Source organism: Cydia splendana, chromosome Z, assembly GCF_910591565.1.
Source record: "Cydia splendana chromosome Z, ilCydSple1.2, whole genome shotgun sequence".
Taxonomy (NCBI): domain Eukaryota; kingdom Metazoa; phylum Arthropoda; class Insecta; order Lepidoptera; family Tortricidae; genus Cydia; species Cydia splendana.
The window spans coordinates 28,295,946-28,313,331 of record NC_085987.1 but is presented as its reverse complement, the minus strand read 5'-3'; the positions used below and the strand labels follow the sequence as shown (position 1 = coordinate 28,313,331).

General features: G+C 38.5%; 1 protein-coding gene across 1 annotated transcript in view; it reads right to left on the bottom strand.

Annotated features, from left to right (window-relative positions):
* Window positions 1-17,144, bottom strand: part of LOC134804909 (triple functional domain protein) — a 170,114-nt gene extending 152,970 nt beyond the window's left edge. The window contains exons 1-12 of the mRNA XM_063778229.1: window positions 16,949-17,144; window positions 13,143-13,344; window positions 10,133-10,325; window positions 9,934-10,047; window positions 9,362-9,542; window positions 8,030-8,360; window positions 7,762-7,913; window positions 7,011-7,234; window positions 6,534-6,614; window positions 6,104-6,424; window positions 5,499-5,690; window positions 4,108-4,277 (exon numbers count right to left, since the gene is read on the bottom strand). Coding sequence (XP_063634299.1) covers window positions 4,108-4,277; window positions 5,499-5,690; window positions 6,104-6,424; window positions 6,534-6,614; window positions 7,011-7,234; window positions 7,762-7,913; window positions 8,030-8,360; window positions 9,362-9,542; window positions 9,934-10,047; window positions 10,133-10,325; window positions 13,143-13,324 — 2,141 coding nt within the window. The 5' untranslated portion in view covers window positions 13,325-13,344; window positions 16,949-17,144. The remainder of the gene's footprint in view (window positions 1-4,107; window positions 4,278-5,498; window positions 5,691-6,103; window positions 6,425-6,533; window positions 6,615-7,010; window positions 7,235-7,761; window positions 7,914-8,029; window positions 8,361-9,361; window positions 9,543-9,933; window positions 10,048-10,132; window positions 10,326-13,142; window positions 13,345-16,948) is intronic.
* Window positions 17,145-17,386: the final 242 nt, after the last annotated feature.

Sequence of the window (17,386 nt, the reverse complement as noted above, 5' to 3'; positions counted from 1 at the left end):
TAAGGGTTTGAACTTGTGACCATAAATGTTGTAGTTAGAGTAATTTTAGGATAGTAGGCCATAATTTTTTTAGAACGCGATAAAAAAAATAAGTTTACATGTAATTAAATAAATCTTTTTAATACAGTTGTAGCACTTGTAGCCAACTTATTCAAAAATATGTCCCATAGTTCTTAATTCGCTGACATAAGAGCTATGGGACATATGTTTGAGACGATTTGTGCACCCACATTTTTACAGATTACTGTACCTAATAGGTATATCAACTTTATGTGTTACGTGCATTAGGTATATTAACTTTCGGTATTTCGTTCAATAGGTAAATCAACTTTAGGGATATCGTACATTAGGTATATCGACTTTCGGTATTACGTGGATTAGGTATATCGACTTTAGGTATTCCGTCCTTTAGGTATATCGACTTTAGGTATTTCGTTCGTTAGGTATAACAGTTTTTGGTATTTTATCCATTAGGTAAATCAACTTTAGGTATATCGTTCATTAGGTATATCAGTTTTAGGTGGATCGTCCATTAGGTATGTCAACTTTAGGTGTTTCATGTATTATGTAAATCGGTTTTAGATATTTCAAGCATTAGGTGTATCAAGTTTAGGTAGATCGACCATAGGTATTCTGAGCTTAGGTAAAACAATTATAGGTGAAACGTGCATTAGGTAATTCGTTCATTAGGTGATATGAGTTTAGGTTAATAAACCATTAGGTGTTTAAAAAAATAGGTGAATCGAGCATAGGTGATTCGACATTAGGTAACTCAACTTTCGGTATTCTGATATGTAACCATTTTTGTAATGTATTTATCATCCCTAATCGTAATATATGGTGCTGAATTAACAATATCATTTGGATTCAAGGGAAATTCGTAACTGTAAGTATGTAAACAATATCTACCACCCTACCACCAACTAAATGATGACGTCACAAATGGCATGCGAGGCGTTTTCGCGCGAAGTTTAAACTAGCTATAATAAAATGCAATTATCTATGTTAAATCTTATGAGTATAACTGAAATATAGTGTTTTTCGGAACTAATACAAGTGTACCGACGATATTAAAAGGGTTTTCAAAATTTGTCATCAGGCCTATTGCGAAGTGGGGTCCGCCCGTTACGGCGAGAACAGAATGAGATCGGGAAACATAGTTATTTTCCCACTGCCGCTGCGAAACAAAAGGTTCACGAATACGCGCGGGTGGGTGGCGTTGGCTGCAGACAATAACTCTGCGGTTCATTAAAAGCATATAATTTCAACGGACTGAATCTCTTTTTCCGTACCGTTTCTATAATATAGAAAAATGAGAAATGAAGCCTGAAGTTCATTAAAACTACGAAAGACAGGGCGCATTCAACGTTCCCTGTTCTAGCATACAGACAAATGAATCACGCTTATAAAAAGGGTGAATAAAAATGTTTAAGTATTGAGAATACGAGTATGTATTTAGTTCCATAGTTCGTCATTTTACGAGGCGGCTGCGTCGATCTGATAATGATGAGGCCCCAATTACGATGAGATTCTTTCTATAGATATGTATGCACTTGACTATGCTTTGCTTGTCCTGCGTCCTTTACTCCAAATCAAGGAGTTATTAATACTCGTAGTAGAAAATATATAAATTCTAATGGCGTTTTAGAGTCCGTCTAAGCTCCGACATTGCTCCGACTTGAACAGAACAAATTGTGGTGTGTCATTATAAACGTCATATTTTCATACAAATTTGACATTAATGACGACATTGCCTCACTTTGTCATTATAAATGCCGCGCAGAGTTAGTTTGGTGTGACTGTAACTATTCATAAACGCGCTACAAGTCTCAATTAGATTTTAATTTTTTGTCTTAATCTATTAGTAAGAAAGTGATAAAACTTTAATCAACTAATTGAGGCTTAACGTTTTATGAATAAGGGGGAAACAAAATACTGTAAACTTGGGTAATTATAAAAAGTAACAGTACTTTACTAGTATAATAGGTCTTTTCATCTGTGTCACATGTTTTTTAGCAGCATCCCAGTAACGACACTTGCGTTCGTGGCTGTACATCCCTATGCGGGAGAGGATCCCTCGTCCACACACGCGGCAGGTGTATGCTCCCTTAGGTGAGCGGGGGTTGGAGGCCTGCTCGTGGCGCCTCAAGCGTTTCTTTTGAGCCAGGTAAACCAGGCATCGTCGTGCTTGGATTGGCCATCATGAACAACACGTTGCCACATGGGTCGAGCTTCGGCCAGTTTCTGTCATTGGTTGCATTGCATGGGATATTAAAGGCAACCATATCACGCTTGACACAATGTTTAAAGTTACTTCACTATTATTGTATTACATAACAGATCCCGACATTCAAGTCCAATATCTTTGTCCAATGTGCATTTGATATACGAAATTGGGTGACTTCATCAAATTTACTAGAAACATCGACTCCCCAGGTCCGCTCAGAACCACCAGAAATAACTCAGAACCACCACAAGAAAAGTCGCTTTTACCACAGAATAAATAATAGTACTAGGTACAGAAGACTCACTCTCTAACAAAACGCGTCTGTTACGATCAGCACAGATATGGCCGCCAGGCGGCGACAGCGCCACGCGCAGCTTATGGCTTTCCCCAAAATTGGGGCGGTACGGATGTACTTTTAGCTACCTGTAGCAAAGCGACGAAATCGCGGAGTGAGCCACGCCTGCTTTTACGTAAATAAAACCGCATCGAAATCAACCCTTCCGTTGAAGAGCTACGATGCCACAGACAGACAGACTTTTGCCCGGAAAATGTCAAGTGAAAAATCAATTTGGCATCCTGCTGCGGTATCGTCTTGAATCGTCCCATTCGTTTTTCGTCAAGTTCTTAAATTAGTCCTATTCTGCTTTCGTCACTCATTCTACATTCATCACAATCGTCGGTGGCTTTCATTGTAGAATGAGTGACGAAAGCAGAATAGGACTAATTTAAGAACTTGACGAAAAACGAATGGGACGACCCAAGACGATACCCCTGCTGCGAATATTACGTTTTTGCTAAACTGACATTCTGCGTTTCTGGCGTAACGCGTCAAAATCAAATAAATGTTTTTTGCCTGAACCCTAGTGGCGCAAATCCGGTTCACAATTTGGATTTATATTTTCATTTTTTATTTCTTTTTTAAATGGTTTTTATAAAGCAGTGGTGGGCAAAGTACGGCCCGCGGGCCAACTCCGGCCCGTGAAACCATTTTATCCGGCCCGCCGCGGATACATTGAAATAATTTGTATATTGCGATGATTATATTTTGAGGATTCACCCTTTATGAAGTAAAATATTTGAATACATATAGATAGATAGATAAATAAGTATAAGAATCATTTATATTTATATTTTTGTTTATTTTGCTGTAAAAAAAAAGCTGAGAAGTTTCAAGAGGAAGGCCGGAATTGCAGCATAATTATTGCACTTTTATATAAAACCGTAAAATTTTTAAATTTCCAGTTTTGCTGCAATTCTGGCCCTCCTCCGAAATTTCTCAAGCTTTCTGGCCCCCCATGAAAAAAGTTTGCCCACCACTGTTATAAAGGAAGGTATAATCCTAGAAATTTCTCCTGTACACTATTTTTAACACAGCATGAAAGCTGATATATAAGTTCTTGAAATTCCTCCCCCGCTAGGGTTTAAGAAGTATTGAAAGTGAGTATGGAAAATAAACATTTTTTTCAATGAGAGATTTAAAACTTTGTAAACTATTTAAATAACAACGCGCCTATAGAAGTTGAACAGCAGATATAAAATGCCACACATACTAAGTCGTAGGAAGCAGCTATTCACATTAATATAATATTAACCCCCTGAGTCCCACGGAGGCGATATCGCGTCCGAAATGTCAAACATAATTGAAATCCTCAAGGTCCATTTTTGGCTGGCAAAATTACATTCTTGGGACTCCAGAGGTTAATTGATTGTTACCTGAAAACCTGTAGCAACGCCTCGCCCTGTGCGATGGTGGCGGCGCGGTACTGCGTGCATGGCACTTCGCGCGCCGCGCCGCCTCAGGGCTGGCATCCGGTGCGCACATGCTGCAGCTATTGCAAATCGTCTCCAGACATTGTACGAGCTGCATTAACAAATGTTACCTGAGATCCTGCAGCAATGCCTCGCCCTGCGCGATGGTGGCGGCGCAGGCGTCGAGGCTGGCGGCGCGGTGCTGCGCGCACTGCTCGAGCGCGCGCCGCGCCGCCTCAGGGCTATCGTCCGCCGCGCACATGCCGCCTCCGCTTCGGACCGTCTCCAGCCATTGGACGAGCTGCATTAAAATCAGCGTTTAACATAAATACAAAACAACGTACCATCAGTGCCGGATTAAGTCAGTTCAATGCCCTAAGCTTTTTTACACCATAGTACCCTCTCTCTCCGGGACCATCGGCGGGCTCTCAGTGCCGGTGTCATTTCGGTGGTCATTTATTTATTCATTGGTTATCCGGTTCCATTTACATTTTGAACACTTAGGGCCAGTTGCACCAACCACATTTACTGATCAACGTCACTCAGCAGTGAACTATGGAACTTCCCATACAATAAAATTTTGCAAACAATGACTCGATGACAGACGGTTTAGTGCAACCGACCCTTAGCCCGCTGAGCAATTTATGCTGCTGTACCATAATTCACGACATATCGTAAAACATATTGTCGAGTGTCTAAGTAAGGTACGAGATTGAAAAGCTTGATTATATCACTATTGTATACAATACATTTTCTACGCGTCAACAAAAGTTATTTTTAGACAGTTTTTCTCGATTTTGGCCACCGTAGCCTATGGAGACTAACAAGCAACGCTAAGTGGTTTTCGTAGTCTATGGATGTTGCTATATTAAGGGAGTCACATGCGCGTTTCTGACTTATGAAGCAATTGTTTCTACTATACAACCTAAAATAAATAATTAATTTGAGCTATGGTTTTGTTTCGTCCTCTTGATCGCGGCGAGCTGTGATTGGTCAATTTCATTATAGTTGACTAAACTGTATCCAAATGAATATTATAGTTGAGTTGGGATCCCATACATTAAAAATACGCAATTGCAGTTTGGTATAAGAAATCTTAATTCAAGAATTACATTCGACGAGTAGAAAAAATAAGTAAGGTAATTTTTACAACTATTGCGATGCAGTATCAGACCCACGAATACCAAATAGCCACATGGCATGACAGGTGGTATGACAGGTGCGCAGCTTACGTCACGGCGTCAGCCGGAGACTACAGGCCTTTTTCGTCGGACCTCCAGCCCCCAGCTCGCGCGCTACACACACAGCGTGATGTTTGTATGTACAATTGTAGTCGCCATCGATGTATCGGACCGACCAAGGCGCTCTCAAATATCTGAACACGTCTCTATTGTCAAAGTATTAGAGTACGTGTTCAGATATTTTTGAGCACCTCGGCCGCTCCAGACTCAAAATTGTATAGCCAATTTATGAATCAATTTGTTCCCAGTGGGTCCATGCATTTGCAGCTCAGTGTACATGCCTCCTTCTCGTGTGTGTAGAGCAGCACGGCGAGGTCGAGCCGGCGGCGGCGGCGGTCGACGCGCGCCGCGAACGCGGCCACGTGCGCCTCCAGCTCGCGCGCCACGCCCAACACCTCCTCGGGGTCGCACTCGCCGGACCGCGCCAGCTCCTCCGCCGCTGCCAGAAGCTTGTCCGCGTTCGTGTACGTGTTCTGCACGTACAGATTACATGTTAATACAACTTTAGTTGATCTCTTTTATTACAGCACATAATGTTAAGTAACTTTTGAACTTCTAATATAAGTGACCACTCGAAGATTGATCACTACACCTTATAAAACAAAGTCCCCCGCCGCGTCTGTCTGTTTGTGTGTTAGTATTTTCGCGATAACTCAAAAACTACTAACGGATTTTCATGTGGTTTTCACCTATCAATAGACTGATTCTTGAGGAAGGTTTAGGTGTATAATTTGTCAACCCGTGCGAAGCCGGGGCGGGTCGCTAGTATATGATTAAGTTCGTTATCCACAGATTGAAAGTCAAATGAGTTTATTTATGTCTTATTTTTAATGGTAAGACTACACAACTTTAGTTATTAATAAAATAAAAACCAATGATTACTTACTTGTGCAACATTTTCAAAATGTTCGTGAGATTTTTGATATACTCTAGCTTTGTGGAGATTCCTTCCTATACCCGTGTTCTTCTGTAAGAATACTTCGCCATGATTCGCTAGCCAATCTAATACTTGTCGGCAGTCTTCCTTGTATAGCAAGAGAGCTAATCTCTGGTGGAGCTTGAGCCTGGCCTGGTGGTATCTCGCTTCGAGGGCTCTGTGGTGGCCCAGGATTTGGTGTATGACTGCTAGGACGTGGTTGGCGCCGGAACTGTAGTCGGCCGCCGGGTCGCCGCTACTACTTCCCGCAGTGCTCACGGTACCGTCGCTCTGTGTTAAACACAACTTAATTTAATAACTAAAATACATTTTTAATTAATTAAAGGAAAAAGTATCCTGGTTTAATATATCTATAGCATAACAAAAAGCCTATGTTTACCATATCAGCGGGATCTGTTTGATGGCACACTTGAACTAAGTGATCCAACTGATAAAGCAGTTTCTTGCTTGTTGAATGAACCTGTAGGAAATAAAAATCATATTAATTTGGAATTATTACTATCATTAATTTGCTGGCATTGCCATATATTAGAATTAGATAAGATAACATCATATTTAAATATAAAATATTTTTTGAGCTAGTCGCTGTAGTAATCAATGTATGGTCAAACACAACAATATAGTCTAATAGCCTCCCTAATATGTGCTACCGCCACTACCGGCCTTTATGCTGTTATCGCACTAATGCGATTTGCTCGCCGCCCCGATGTGAGCGAGAGAACGCTATGCTTGCACAATATGAAGACCACCTTGACACTTTCAGTGCCAAGCGCCCCATTTCCAATTCAAAACGGGCCCACGTATATAGCGGGTTCTTAGCAGTGAATGTGTTAAGCGGCAGTATGTACTTGAATACCTCAGTATAAGCCTGGCACATGTGCTCATACAGCTGCCTATGCCGCTGGGCGTGCTGCTCGAGCGCGCGCGGGTCGGCGCAGGGCGCGCCGCCCGCCTGCCCCGTGGCCAGCTGCAGCGCCACCGCGCACTGCGCGCCCCACCCCCCAACCGCCGACGCGTAGGCCTCCGCCTTGTGGTGGAACACCACCGACAGTGACAGCACTGCTGATCGCTCTTCCAGACCTGTACAAATATAAACTTGCTTGACTATATAAAGAAACGTGACGGCTGACGGCCACTAAAAAAGACGTATAATTGTTACAAAATCCGTATTATTCTTAGTTATTTGTGAAGAGTATGAAAAGTTAAAAAGAAATGCAATTTTTGTGATGTTAAATAAAATAGTAGTTTGTGTTACAAGGGATCAAAATGATATATTTCCGTCAAGGGCGTACATTCCTGAATGAAGCGATGGATTCTACAATAGAATCCCGAACGTAATGAGGTCAGTTAGCTTAGCAGAGAGTCAGTTAGCTTAGCTTTACGTATATTAGATCTGTGCTAAGTGAATTCATCTGATACCAAAATTTGCACCTTATGACACTACTTCCCGTACTAAAACTAGTGTGTTATGTACATATATGGGTAGGTAGTTGGTACACTATTAGTAAAATTCACGTCAGTGAATTCCTGATCGTCTTATTTCATTGACGCTGATACCTCGATGGGATGGTGTTCTTTGTATATTAAGTAATGAATCTAGATATTACCAGCTGAAAGTTGTTTGTAGGCGCGCTCCAAGCGGTGCGCCAGCCCCGTGATCTGAGCCTCGGCGTAATGGCGCTTGTCCGCGAGCCGCCGCGCCGCCGTCGTGACGCGCGCCACGCTCGGCCGCCCGCCGCCCGTGCAAGCCGCAGCGAATCTAAACAAATCACGATCAATATCAATCACACGCTTTTTCCACTGGCTCCATTTATCTAAGACACTTTTTTTACAATTTAATGTATGAGTAATGCTGATGCGCTACTTTTTAAATACCTTGCATGTTCTTCTTGAAGTCTCTTCGCGGCCGCGCATGACCGACCGATTTCAACATACGTAGCGAGAAAAGCGGTTCTGTGGTTGACTATCCATTCGAGCATCTTTTCGCAATCTTGTTCAAATAATCTCAATTGGAAGCATTGATCGAGCTGCATTTTCTTGTGCTGCCACAGCTTGTGCGCGTGCGCGTGTGCGGAGCGCACGGCGGTGAGCTGCGCGCGCACGGCGCCGGGGGAGCCGCAGTGGAAGGCAGCCGCCTCACCGCCGCTGCCGCTTGCCTCGGAGCACGCCGCGTCGGCTGCCTCCAGGCGTTGCAGAACTCGTTCGCCTGTTCAATTATAAAACCAACTTACAGTAACATACAAAATTACAAGTATGTTGATAAAATGGATTTCCATGCGTTAGACATAACTCCAAATCTCTTTCCCCTTTTCATCCCAAAGTACTCCGAAATTCACTCAAAATAACGCGAGAATTAGCACATTTCTTTTAGGCACAACTGGCACAAGTTTTTGTATAATTATGTGAATGCCTTTTGTCCATCTTGAAATCCACAATTAATTGTCTTGCACTTTCACATAAAAACCTAGTAAATTATTGTTTTACCGTCATTGCTACCGTCATCCTCGAAAAACCACAGACAGTCAAAACACATGTTTTCGGTGCCATCACGCGACACTACACTGATAAATACGATGTCTTACTGAAGTTATGAAATGAAATACAAATGACCGACGATGGTACGCGAACTGAAACCCAAGTTATATAAACAACCACGATTTATTCGCCTACTTAATCAACTCGTTTTTGAAGCAATCGACCGTTACAGACAATTGATTACGCAGGTAGACCCTTGTTTGTAGTTCTGCCGTAGTGTTTCCAGATACACCAGATAAAAAATCGACTATTTAAAACCAACCTATGAACAAGCAACAACATTAAATTGTAATCAATGTAATGTTTAACGTTTAGACAATCCAGTACCTATCTCGTGTTATGAATGATTAACACATTCAATACCACTAAGTGCTACGGGTTACGCTCGTAGCGCGTAGCCACGGTTTCGTCGTATGTAGCGCGTAGTCGCTACGAACAGTGTACCCGACAGTCGGGTTCTTGGTGTTGAATGTGTTAATAAGTATTCAAAACTAAATCATACGTAATACCTATGTCTATCGCAACCAAACATTATGATTCAGTATTCTTATATTCTACTTTTGGAATCAGGCATGGCATGGCATATTCATCATGTAGTCGCGCGTGATCTTCATAAATAAATCCTGTAAAAATATATCAATTGTCCGTCTAGTCTGTCACTGAATAACTGACCTTGTGCTTCGAGTTCGTCCACAGGAACCTTGGCCAACCGTTTATTAATGTCTGCATGTGCGTCTATGGCTCGGCGAGCGCCCGTGACGTCATCCGCAAAGTCTGCCCTAGCGACATCCTCCTGCAAGTCGTCAAGTCGGTCGAGGAGCTCGCCAGCCTGCCACATCAGCTCTTCTAATGCCTACAAATAGAGTTTAGCAAACTTAAGAATGTTACAACTAAAATACATATACTACTTAGCTAGCCAAGAAAACTACCGAGTGGACACCAAACATAGTGCGGCGGCACGGCAGACCTAGAAGGAGGTGGCGGCACGATCTCGACGTCTTTCGGAAAGATTGGCCTAATATTGCCATAGAACGAGACGCGTGGAAGAAAGAGAGGGAGGCCTTTGCCCAGCAGTGGGACACAACAGGCTAACAAATAAAATAAAAATAAAAATACTTAGCTAAGCCTTATATGATGTTGAAAATTGGATTTTCACATAAAGAATTTACAGTATATGTTTGCATATTATGCATTCAATTTTCTTTTGAGATATACATGAAACATATGACTAAATTTATACTTACTAATCTCAGATCTATCCACTGCGCGTGGTCGTATTGAAGCGTACCATCTAAATCAGTTGTTAATTGTGAGCTATCTACGACTTTAGGAAGTGCTTCTAAACTAATAACAGCTGCCTGTAAACAGAAAAACATATATTAAATACACACTAAATATCACAGTTAAAAATTTTATAAACACTAACAAATTCTGACACTTTACCTCAAATTTATACTTGTGAGCTCCTATGGTAGTACGTTGTTTTTGCCAAAAATTATCAGGTTTAACTACTAGTGCTTGATGGACGGATGATGAGAAGTGCTCTTGGAGAACTTTTAGAATGGGTTTGATTGCAGCCCACGCAGAACCTCTCATATCAATAAGGATTGTGAAGCCATGTGACCGCACTGCATCACTAAAAATAAAATAGACATACAATAACTTTTTTCATATATTTTTTTTTCATACCAATGTTTATGTTATGATGATTTTTATATGACAAGAATAAGTTGTAAGTTCCCAACTATTTACATATATTAATCTACTAGAGTAAGGGCCACTTGCACCATTCACTAGCCCGGGGTTAACTGGTTAAACCTGGAGTTACCATGTTTACCAGTACAATTTGTCATTGGGTTAACGATTTAACCAGTTAACCCCGGGTTAGTGGGATGGTGCAAGTGGCGCTAACACTGCTACATTAATAGGGTATTCTTCTACTATAATACAGTAAAATTATACATTTTGCGTTTGCGTCAAATCCGGTAGTTCTGATTTTTTGCAGACTTGTTTATGATGTTGGCCCAATGAATAATCCAAGTTTGTGACCTCTGGCGCCGAACGCAACTTTGTCAAAAATCGAATAAACCTTTTTTTTTAGATTTGGGCGATTATAACCCTAAAGTACTAGTTTTTTATAGTAACTTCCTAGGGCGTTTTTAAAGTAGACTAAATTTGCTACAATAAGATACTAGAATTGTCTCTGACATCTAATATTTTCCGAGATAAAGCCTTTCAAAGTGTATAATTTTTTCGAACTTGTATTCGTAGGCTAAGTAAGTGCAGTGAGTATACACCTTTGTCTCAGGCGATGCCGGTTGGCACAATTGTTTCTAAGGTCAATCAAAGCTGATTTGGCCCGGTAGCCACAAGTTGCGTTCGGCGCTCGCAGTCACAAACTTGGATTATTAATTGGGCCAACATCATAAACAAGTCTGCAAAAAATCAGAACTACCGGATTTGACGCAAAAGAGCCAGGTTACAAAATTCGACAAAGTTCCTGGATTACTAGTCAAATCAGTTTCCTTTTTAGAACTGTCAAAACAATTTGTTAATATGGAATTTTTATGAAACATTACACAATGACGTCACAGTCAACTCACTTACTTTTTATATCTCTATCCGATTTATTAAAAAGAACTTGTGTTTAAAAATAACTGCTATCTAAGTTTTTCTAATAATTATCTGGTGCTTTATTTCATGCATGGTGTGAAATAATTTATTTTAAACAGAGTCACATACCCTATTACTACGAGCCCTGATGCACATGTTTTCGCCTAGTGAGACCATTTTTTGAGGTTCTCGCGTTTGTTCAAAAATAATGTTTTTGTTTAAAAATTACTAATTAATATTTAATGCTTATACTAATGTAATTTAATTTTATATGGTAATACTCTGCAATAACTAAATCCAAATACAAGAAATACCGTTTGTACTGAAAGAAAAAAAATAATGATTTTTCATTTTTTTATTGACGGGTAGGATTACAACATATGTGAAAAGGGCTATTACTAGGGAAAGCAATAGGGCTCTGCCAATATACTGAGAATTTTGTTTCGAGCCCATGCGTGCAGCAGTGCTGTAGGAGAGGACAATATGATTTGGACAACGTTTTTGAAAAGTCCTTTTTTTCAGCAATAAAAGTCTCATGCAATTTTATTATACGATCAAAATAAACTACATTAAACATTGCTATTATGGTTCCCATTACTAGGTCATTTTATGTTCATGTGTAAAATTTATTAAAATAAACAAAATTGTTGCGTGGAACTAGACGAAATAATTTGCATCGGGGCTCGTAATTACACAATGAAGGAGTTCTTGTTTCACAATAATGTAACAATTATTTTATAATTTTTAAAAGGCAGTCTTAATTGTGACAGGAGCTTTATTACTTTTCCTACTAATTAATTTCTCAAAGAATTTCACTTACTTATTACAAATACGTTAGTCTCGTAATACGTTTCGACGGGTCCTTGTATAAAGAGAAGTCAGTTATTAAAGCTGTACTACATGATGCAACAAACATTTTCTACAGGAAAGCCTTTAACAATGAAGTATCGAATTACGACCAAAGCAGTCTCAGAATGCAACAAGCCATTGTTCAACGCCAGTAGCTGAGGATATGACCAATTAGACATCAGCTTGTTATTGAAAGTACCTACTTCGTTTATAGGGGCTATGGATTCATCTGTGAGCATTAAAACAATTAAGTCTATTGACAGTATGAAAAAGCTGATGCATATGGTTTTGCTGAACAATAACTCAATGTAACCATTTAAAGCGTTTAAAGCTCAGTTAAAACAGGTTTTGAATACTAAATACAAAGTTAAACTTTAATATGAATCCCTCTGTGCCTGTCTGAAGCATTGGTTGTATCTGTATCATGATTGCAGGTTTTTTAAAAGGATGTGTGATACACTGAAAACGATGTTTAGATGAGTTTTAACTATGTAGTGCTGTTATAGTTTTGTTATAATCACAAACCATAGCGATATTCCGTGACGAGAAGAGGTTGCCGAAAGTTCCTAAAAATTTCATAAAGTTCCGAAGATTTACTATTTTAAAAGTGGAAACTTTCTTGCGGCACATTAGAACTCATATGGAACCAAAATTGACTATGTCGTCATCGCGGAAATCGAGAAAAAAAGTTCGTCCCATAGAAAACATCAACATCTGGTCTGGCGAACCTGTGTGTCATATTGTAATCTGATGATAAAGCATTTTTTGGCTATGGGTTGGATAACAACCTGTATTTAACGTCATATTTATTATCACGGTTCATAAGATTACAAAGGTCGTATCGAAATTACGCGATATCTTGGACATTGCAGACCAATTATTAGCATTTGTTTTGAAATATACCCACGAGGGAAGGGAAATAACACAGACTGCATACTGCGGGGGTCGTCGCGTGACTAAGCTAGTTATAAATAAATAAAATAAAACATACCTAGGTATGCTGATCAAGTAATGCAAAAGTCGGCGGTAGTCATCAGGCGCGATACGGTCGCGGCGCGGATTGGCCGGCAACCATATGATGGGCCCCCCGCGGCGATCGCGCCCGCCGGACAGCGCCGCCACGCGCTCGTGCAGGAGCGGAAGCACGTCGAGTGCACGAGCACCTGCCTCCATTTCTGCCCCTCACTGATTGCCTTGCAGAATCAGAACAATATTATTTTTTATACTTAGTTACTCTGGTATCTGAATTAGTCAATTTGTGAAAGAATGTCCTATATTATTTATTAATCAAATTAATTTATAGTTAAGACAATAAATCATATTTAACATAGAAATAATAGACTTCAAAAAATTGTTGAGTCATAAGTTTGTGATCTACATCTGCAGTTTCATTTCACCAAGCTTTCAATAAGCCTTTTAATATATGTCTTCTTCTTCCTCGCGTTACCCAGGCATTTTGCCACGGCTCATGGGAGCCTAGGGTCCGCTGGACAACTAATCCCAGGAATTGACGTAGGCACTAGTTTTTACGAAAGCGACTGCCATTTGACCTTCCAACCCAGAGGGTAAACTAAGCCTTATTGGTATTAGTCCGGTTTCCTCACAATGTTATCCTTCACCGAAAAGCAACTGGTAAATATCAAATGATATTTCGTACATAACTTCCGAAAAACTTATTGGTACGAACCGGGGTTTGAACCCGCAACCTCCAAATTGAAAGTTGCATGCTCTTACCACTAGGCCCCCAGCGCTTGATACAGCGAGACAAATATATTATATATTATAAATGTATATGTATAAAGGCTGGCTACAGAGCAACCTAGTCCCAAATAAAAGGTTCCATTATAAACCTCAGTATAATGTAAAACAAAGTCTTCTAATGGGATCTTTTGTTGATGACTTCCAGATTGACAAACAGAATGGCTACATAACAGCATCCGCTTTGAAGTAATTAAATATTCAAATTTTAATAAAAACGTAATTATTAATATATAATTTCATACTTCTTGCTGTATTTCTTAATCACCTAGTTTAACATACTATGTTGATATACATATATTGTTACAATATAAACAATTGAAGGTGTGAAGATACATTTCATAAGAGATAATTATGAACTAATTAAAATTACAATTTACCACAATTTCTGTAAGACAAGGTGACGAAGATGACATTACACAAAATCATTGCAGGGGAAAATATGTTTGTTACTTAACCCGTGGAGCGCCCCAGAATTACCGTAGTATGGAACTCCTATACTAATTACCATCACATGTGTGACAGTAGGGCGCTCCATGGGTTAATGAGTATGAGGATGAGTGTGACTTTAATTTTAATTTTGACATTCTGAGGATTGTTTTTTTTGTTAGCCCGGTTTAGTGTCCCACTGCGGGGCAAAGGCCTTATTTATAGTGTTTGTTAAATAAAGTTTGTTTTTTATATTATAAAATATCATAATATTAGTCACATGTGAAATCGGGGTAAATAAGGACTAAAATCAAAAATAATAGACAACATTAGGAAATAGGATGATGTCACAGAATGTAGACTGTTTAGCAAGTATTAGTTTTAGAGAATTAAGTTTTTTTTTAAATATTTAGTAGTTAATAAATATCTGATTATGATATTAAGGCATTCTCTTTCCTATAAATCTCAAGTGATCTAATTTAATGAGCTAATGCTACCAAAATAAATTATGTTATAGTGTGACGTTTAGACTCTACTTTAGGTTTCCGCTTGCAATTTTCACTACATTGGGGTATCTGATCAAACTTGTAAATGCAGTTTACCTTAGTAGTTAGAAATGCAACATAAATCACTTGTAAATACTTGCTAGTCAAAGCCTTGCTTAAGAAGCTGTTAGCATGTGTCCTTCACATACTTATATCTCCACTTTTATTCTGTATTGTTTTTAAAGAGAATGGTTTATAATATAATACCACATATATAATATAATACCCTATTTATAAATTTTATAAGTTTCCATGATATCATGAAATTACAAGTAAATGAAAAGATGTGAAATCTAGGTAAACAAGTCTGATTAAAATATATGGTTTATTTTTTTTGGAATAAGTATTTTATATTATATTTGTAGGTACTTTTGGCTAAAGTGTCATAACATCGGGTGACAAGCAAAATTCACTTACTAACACCATTGAAATTATTGGACAATAAACTGTGTTACAAGTGTAATAAAGTGCATTGTTACTTTAATTTTTTGATAGTACTTAGTGACTGTTGCTTGTCACCCGACGATAATTACTACCATAAACAATATTTAAGATTTATACTTATCAATTAGCAGAGCAAATCAACTACGATAAACTATCCATTATTATTGAGTTTCGATTTGAACTAATTACAGAGTTTGTTATAAGCAGGCATCGGAGTTTTTGTCGCATGGTAAGACTAATAGCAAGCTATGGAGTCGACATTTGCCATAAATGTAAACTCTTATTCATACTCATACTCATTTATTTAATTTTTCTTAAAATGCCTTTAGAGCGGCCGGTCGTGTATATTATCTTAGTCGAATTATATAAAAAAATATTTTTCTATTACACTATGAATTCATAACTTCAACTATTTTAACATACAACTATACAAACTACATCGCTACGAAAGACCTAATGTCATGTACCAATGAATTGATTAGTATTTGTCAGGTGTCAATCACTGGTAATTGCAAACGTAGTAGTTATTTATATCTGTAAGTGGTAAATACGTTGTGGAATATTCCATAAGTAATTATTATGCCTAACCCAGAAATAGCTGCAATTTTGGCATGGATAGAGCCATACAACGATTTACAATATGACTATGAAAAATCTGCTATAGTGTGCTTGAGTTGTGAAGTACAACTCACCCAATTGAAACATACATTTATTTTAAAATATATCAACAGTATTCTTCATCAAACGAAATCCACTGGAACTTCAAGCTTTATACAGAACTGGATAGAAAACCATGAGGAACTAAAATATGATCCCGACCGGTCCGTTATACAATGTACTGTTTGTGATTTTTCTATCACTCAGCTCAAAAAAGACAATGTCACAAATTATTGCAACAAATGAGGTTTAATAAATTAAACTGATATATGTAGTAACTATTTAGTAATCTGTTCTCATATTAAATAAAATTAATCATGAGTATGAGTATGAATAAGAGTTTACATTTATGGCAAATGTTGACACCATAGCTTGCTATTAGTCTTACCATGTGACAAAAACTCCGATGCCTGGTTATAAGTAGTATACCTGTCTTAATGTTACAGGTTCACATAAATCTAGACTGTTATAATTTTAAGAAAATATAAGTTTGTAACCATTACTTCTCTTATTATTATTTTTATGATTAGATGATTTTATAATTAGACTGTTTTATTTAGAATGCACTACTGGGTTGATATTAAAGGTCCTGAAGTATATAGGTAGACTATAATTATTACCATGGTTGTAAGCTAAATATATGTATGTAAAGAAGATAATTCAAGTATTTTAGGCACAAGTTATAATATTCAAAAATCCCAAGTTTCTTTGTCATACACGATCAACGCTAAAAAACGACATTGCTATGGCTATTTTGTATAAGCAATAAACGATGTTTATGGCAGATCGGTATACAATTAATATAATTGAATTTGAAGCCTATTGAAAATACTACTCGCAGTACACATAATCTTTAGAATTTAAGTTAATTTTATCGTCGTTGATGACAAATTATTACACATATTATACGTTATAACTACCTCTATGTCACAACAAATAACCTCAGCCATTAATTTCAACTTACCGTGGTGACTCAAAGATGTATATTAGTCTGGTATAAAAGGATCGGCACGCATTATTGTCACTGTTATTATTTTCCACTAAAACATTTGAAGTAAAAATATTCATGAATACCCTTAAAATTAATAAAATACACACAAGCAGGGCATAATGACAAACCGAATGAACACCAACCACCACCACAATGGCGCGGCGATAGGGATGTAAAACCGGTGAATTTACCGCAAAAAACCGATTTCAAGTTCAGAGGGGCTACCGCAAAAATCGAAGTTCGCAAATTGCGGGCATTTTTCTCTGTCACTCTAATTACGCCTTCAATGAAGTAAAAGAGACAGATCCCCGCAATTTGCGAATTTCGGTTTTCACGGTAGCGCCTCAGGTTTACAGTCTATTACTACTAGAGGACGCTGCTCTCTTAGGCCTAATTTACACATTGATTAGT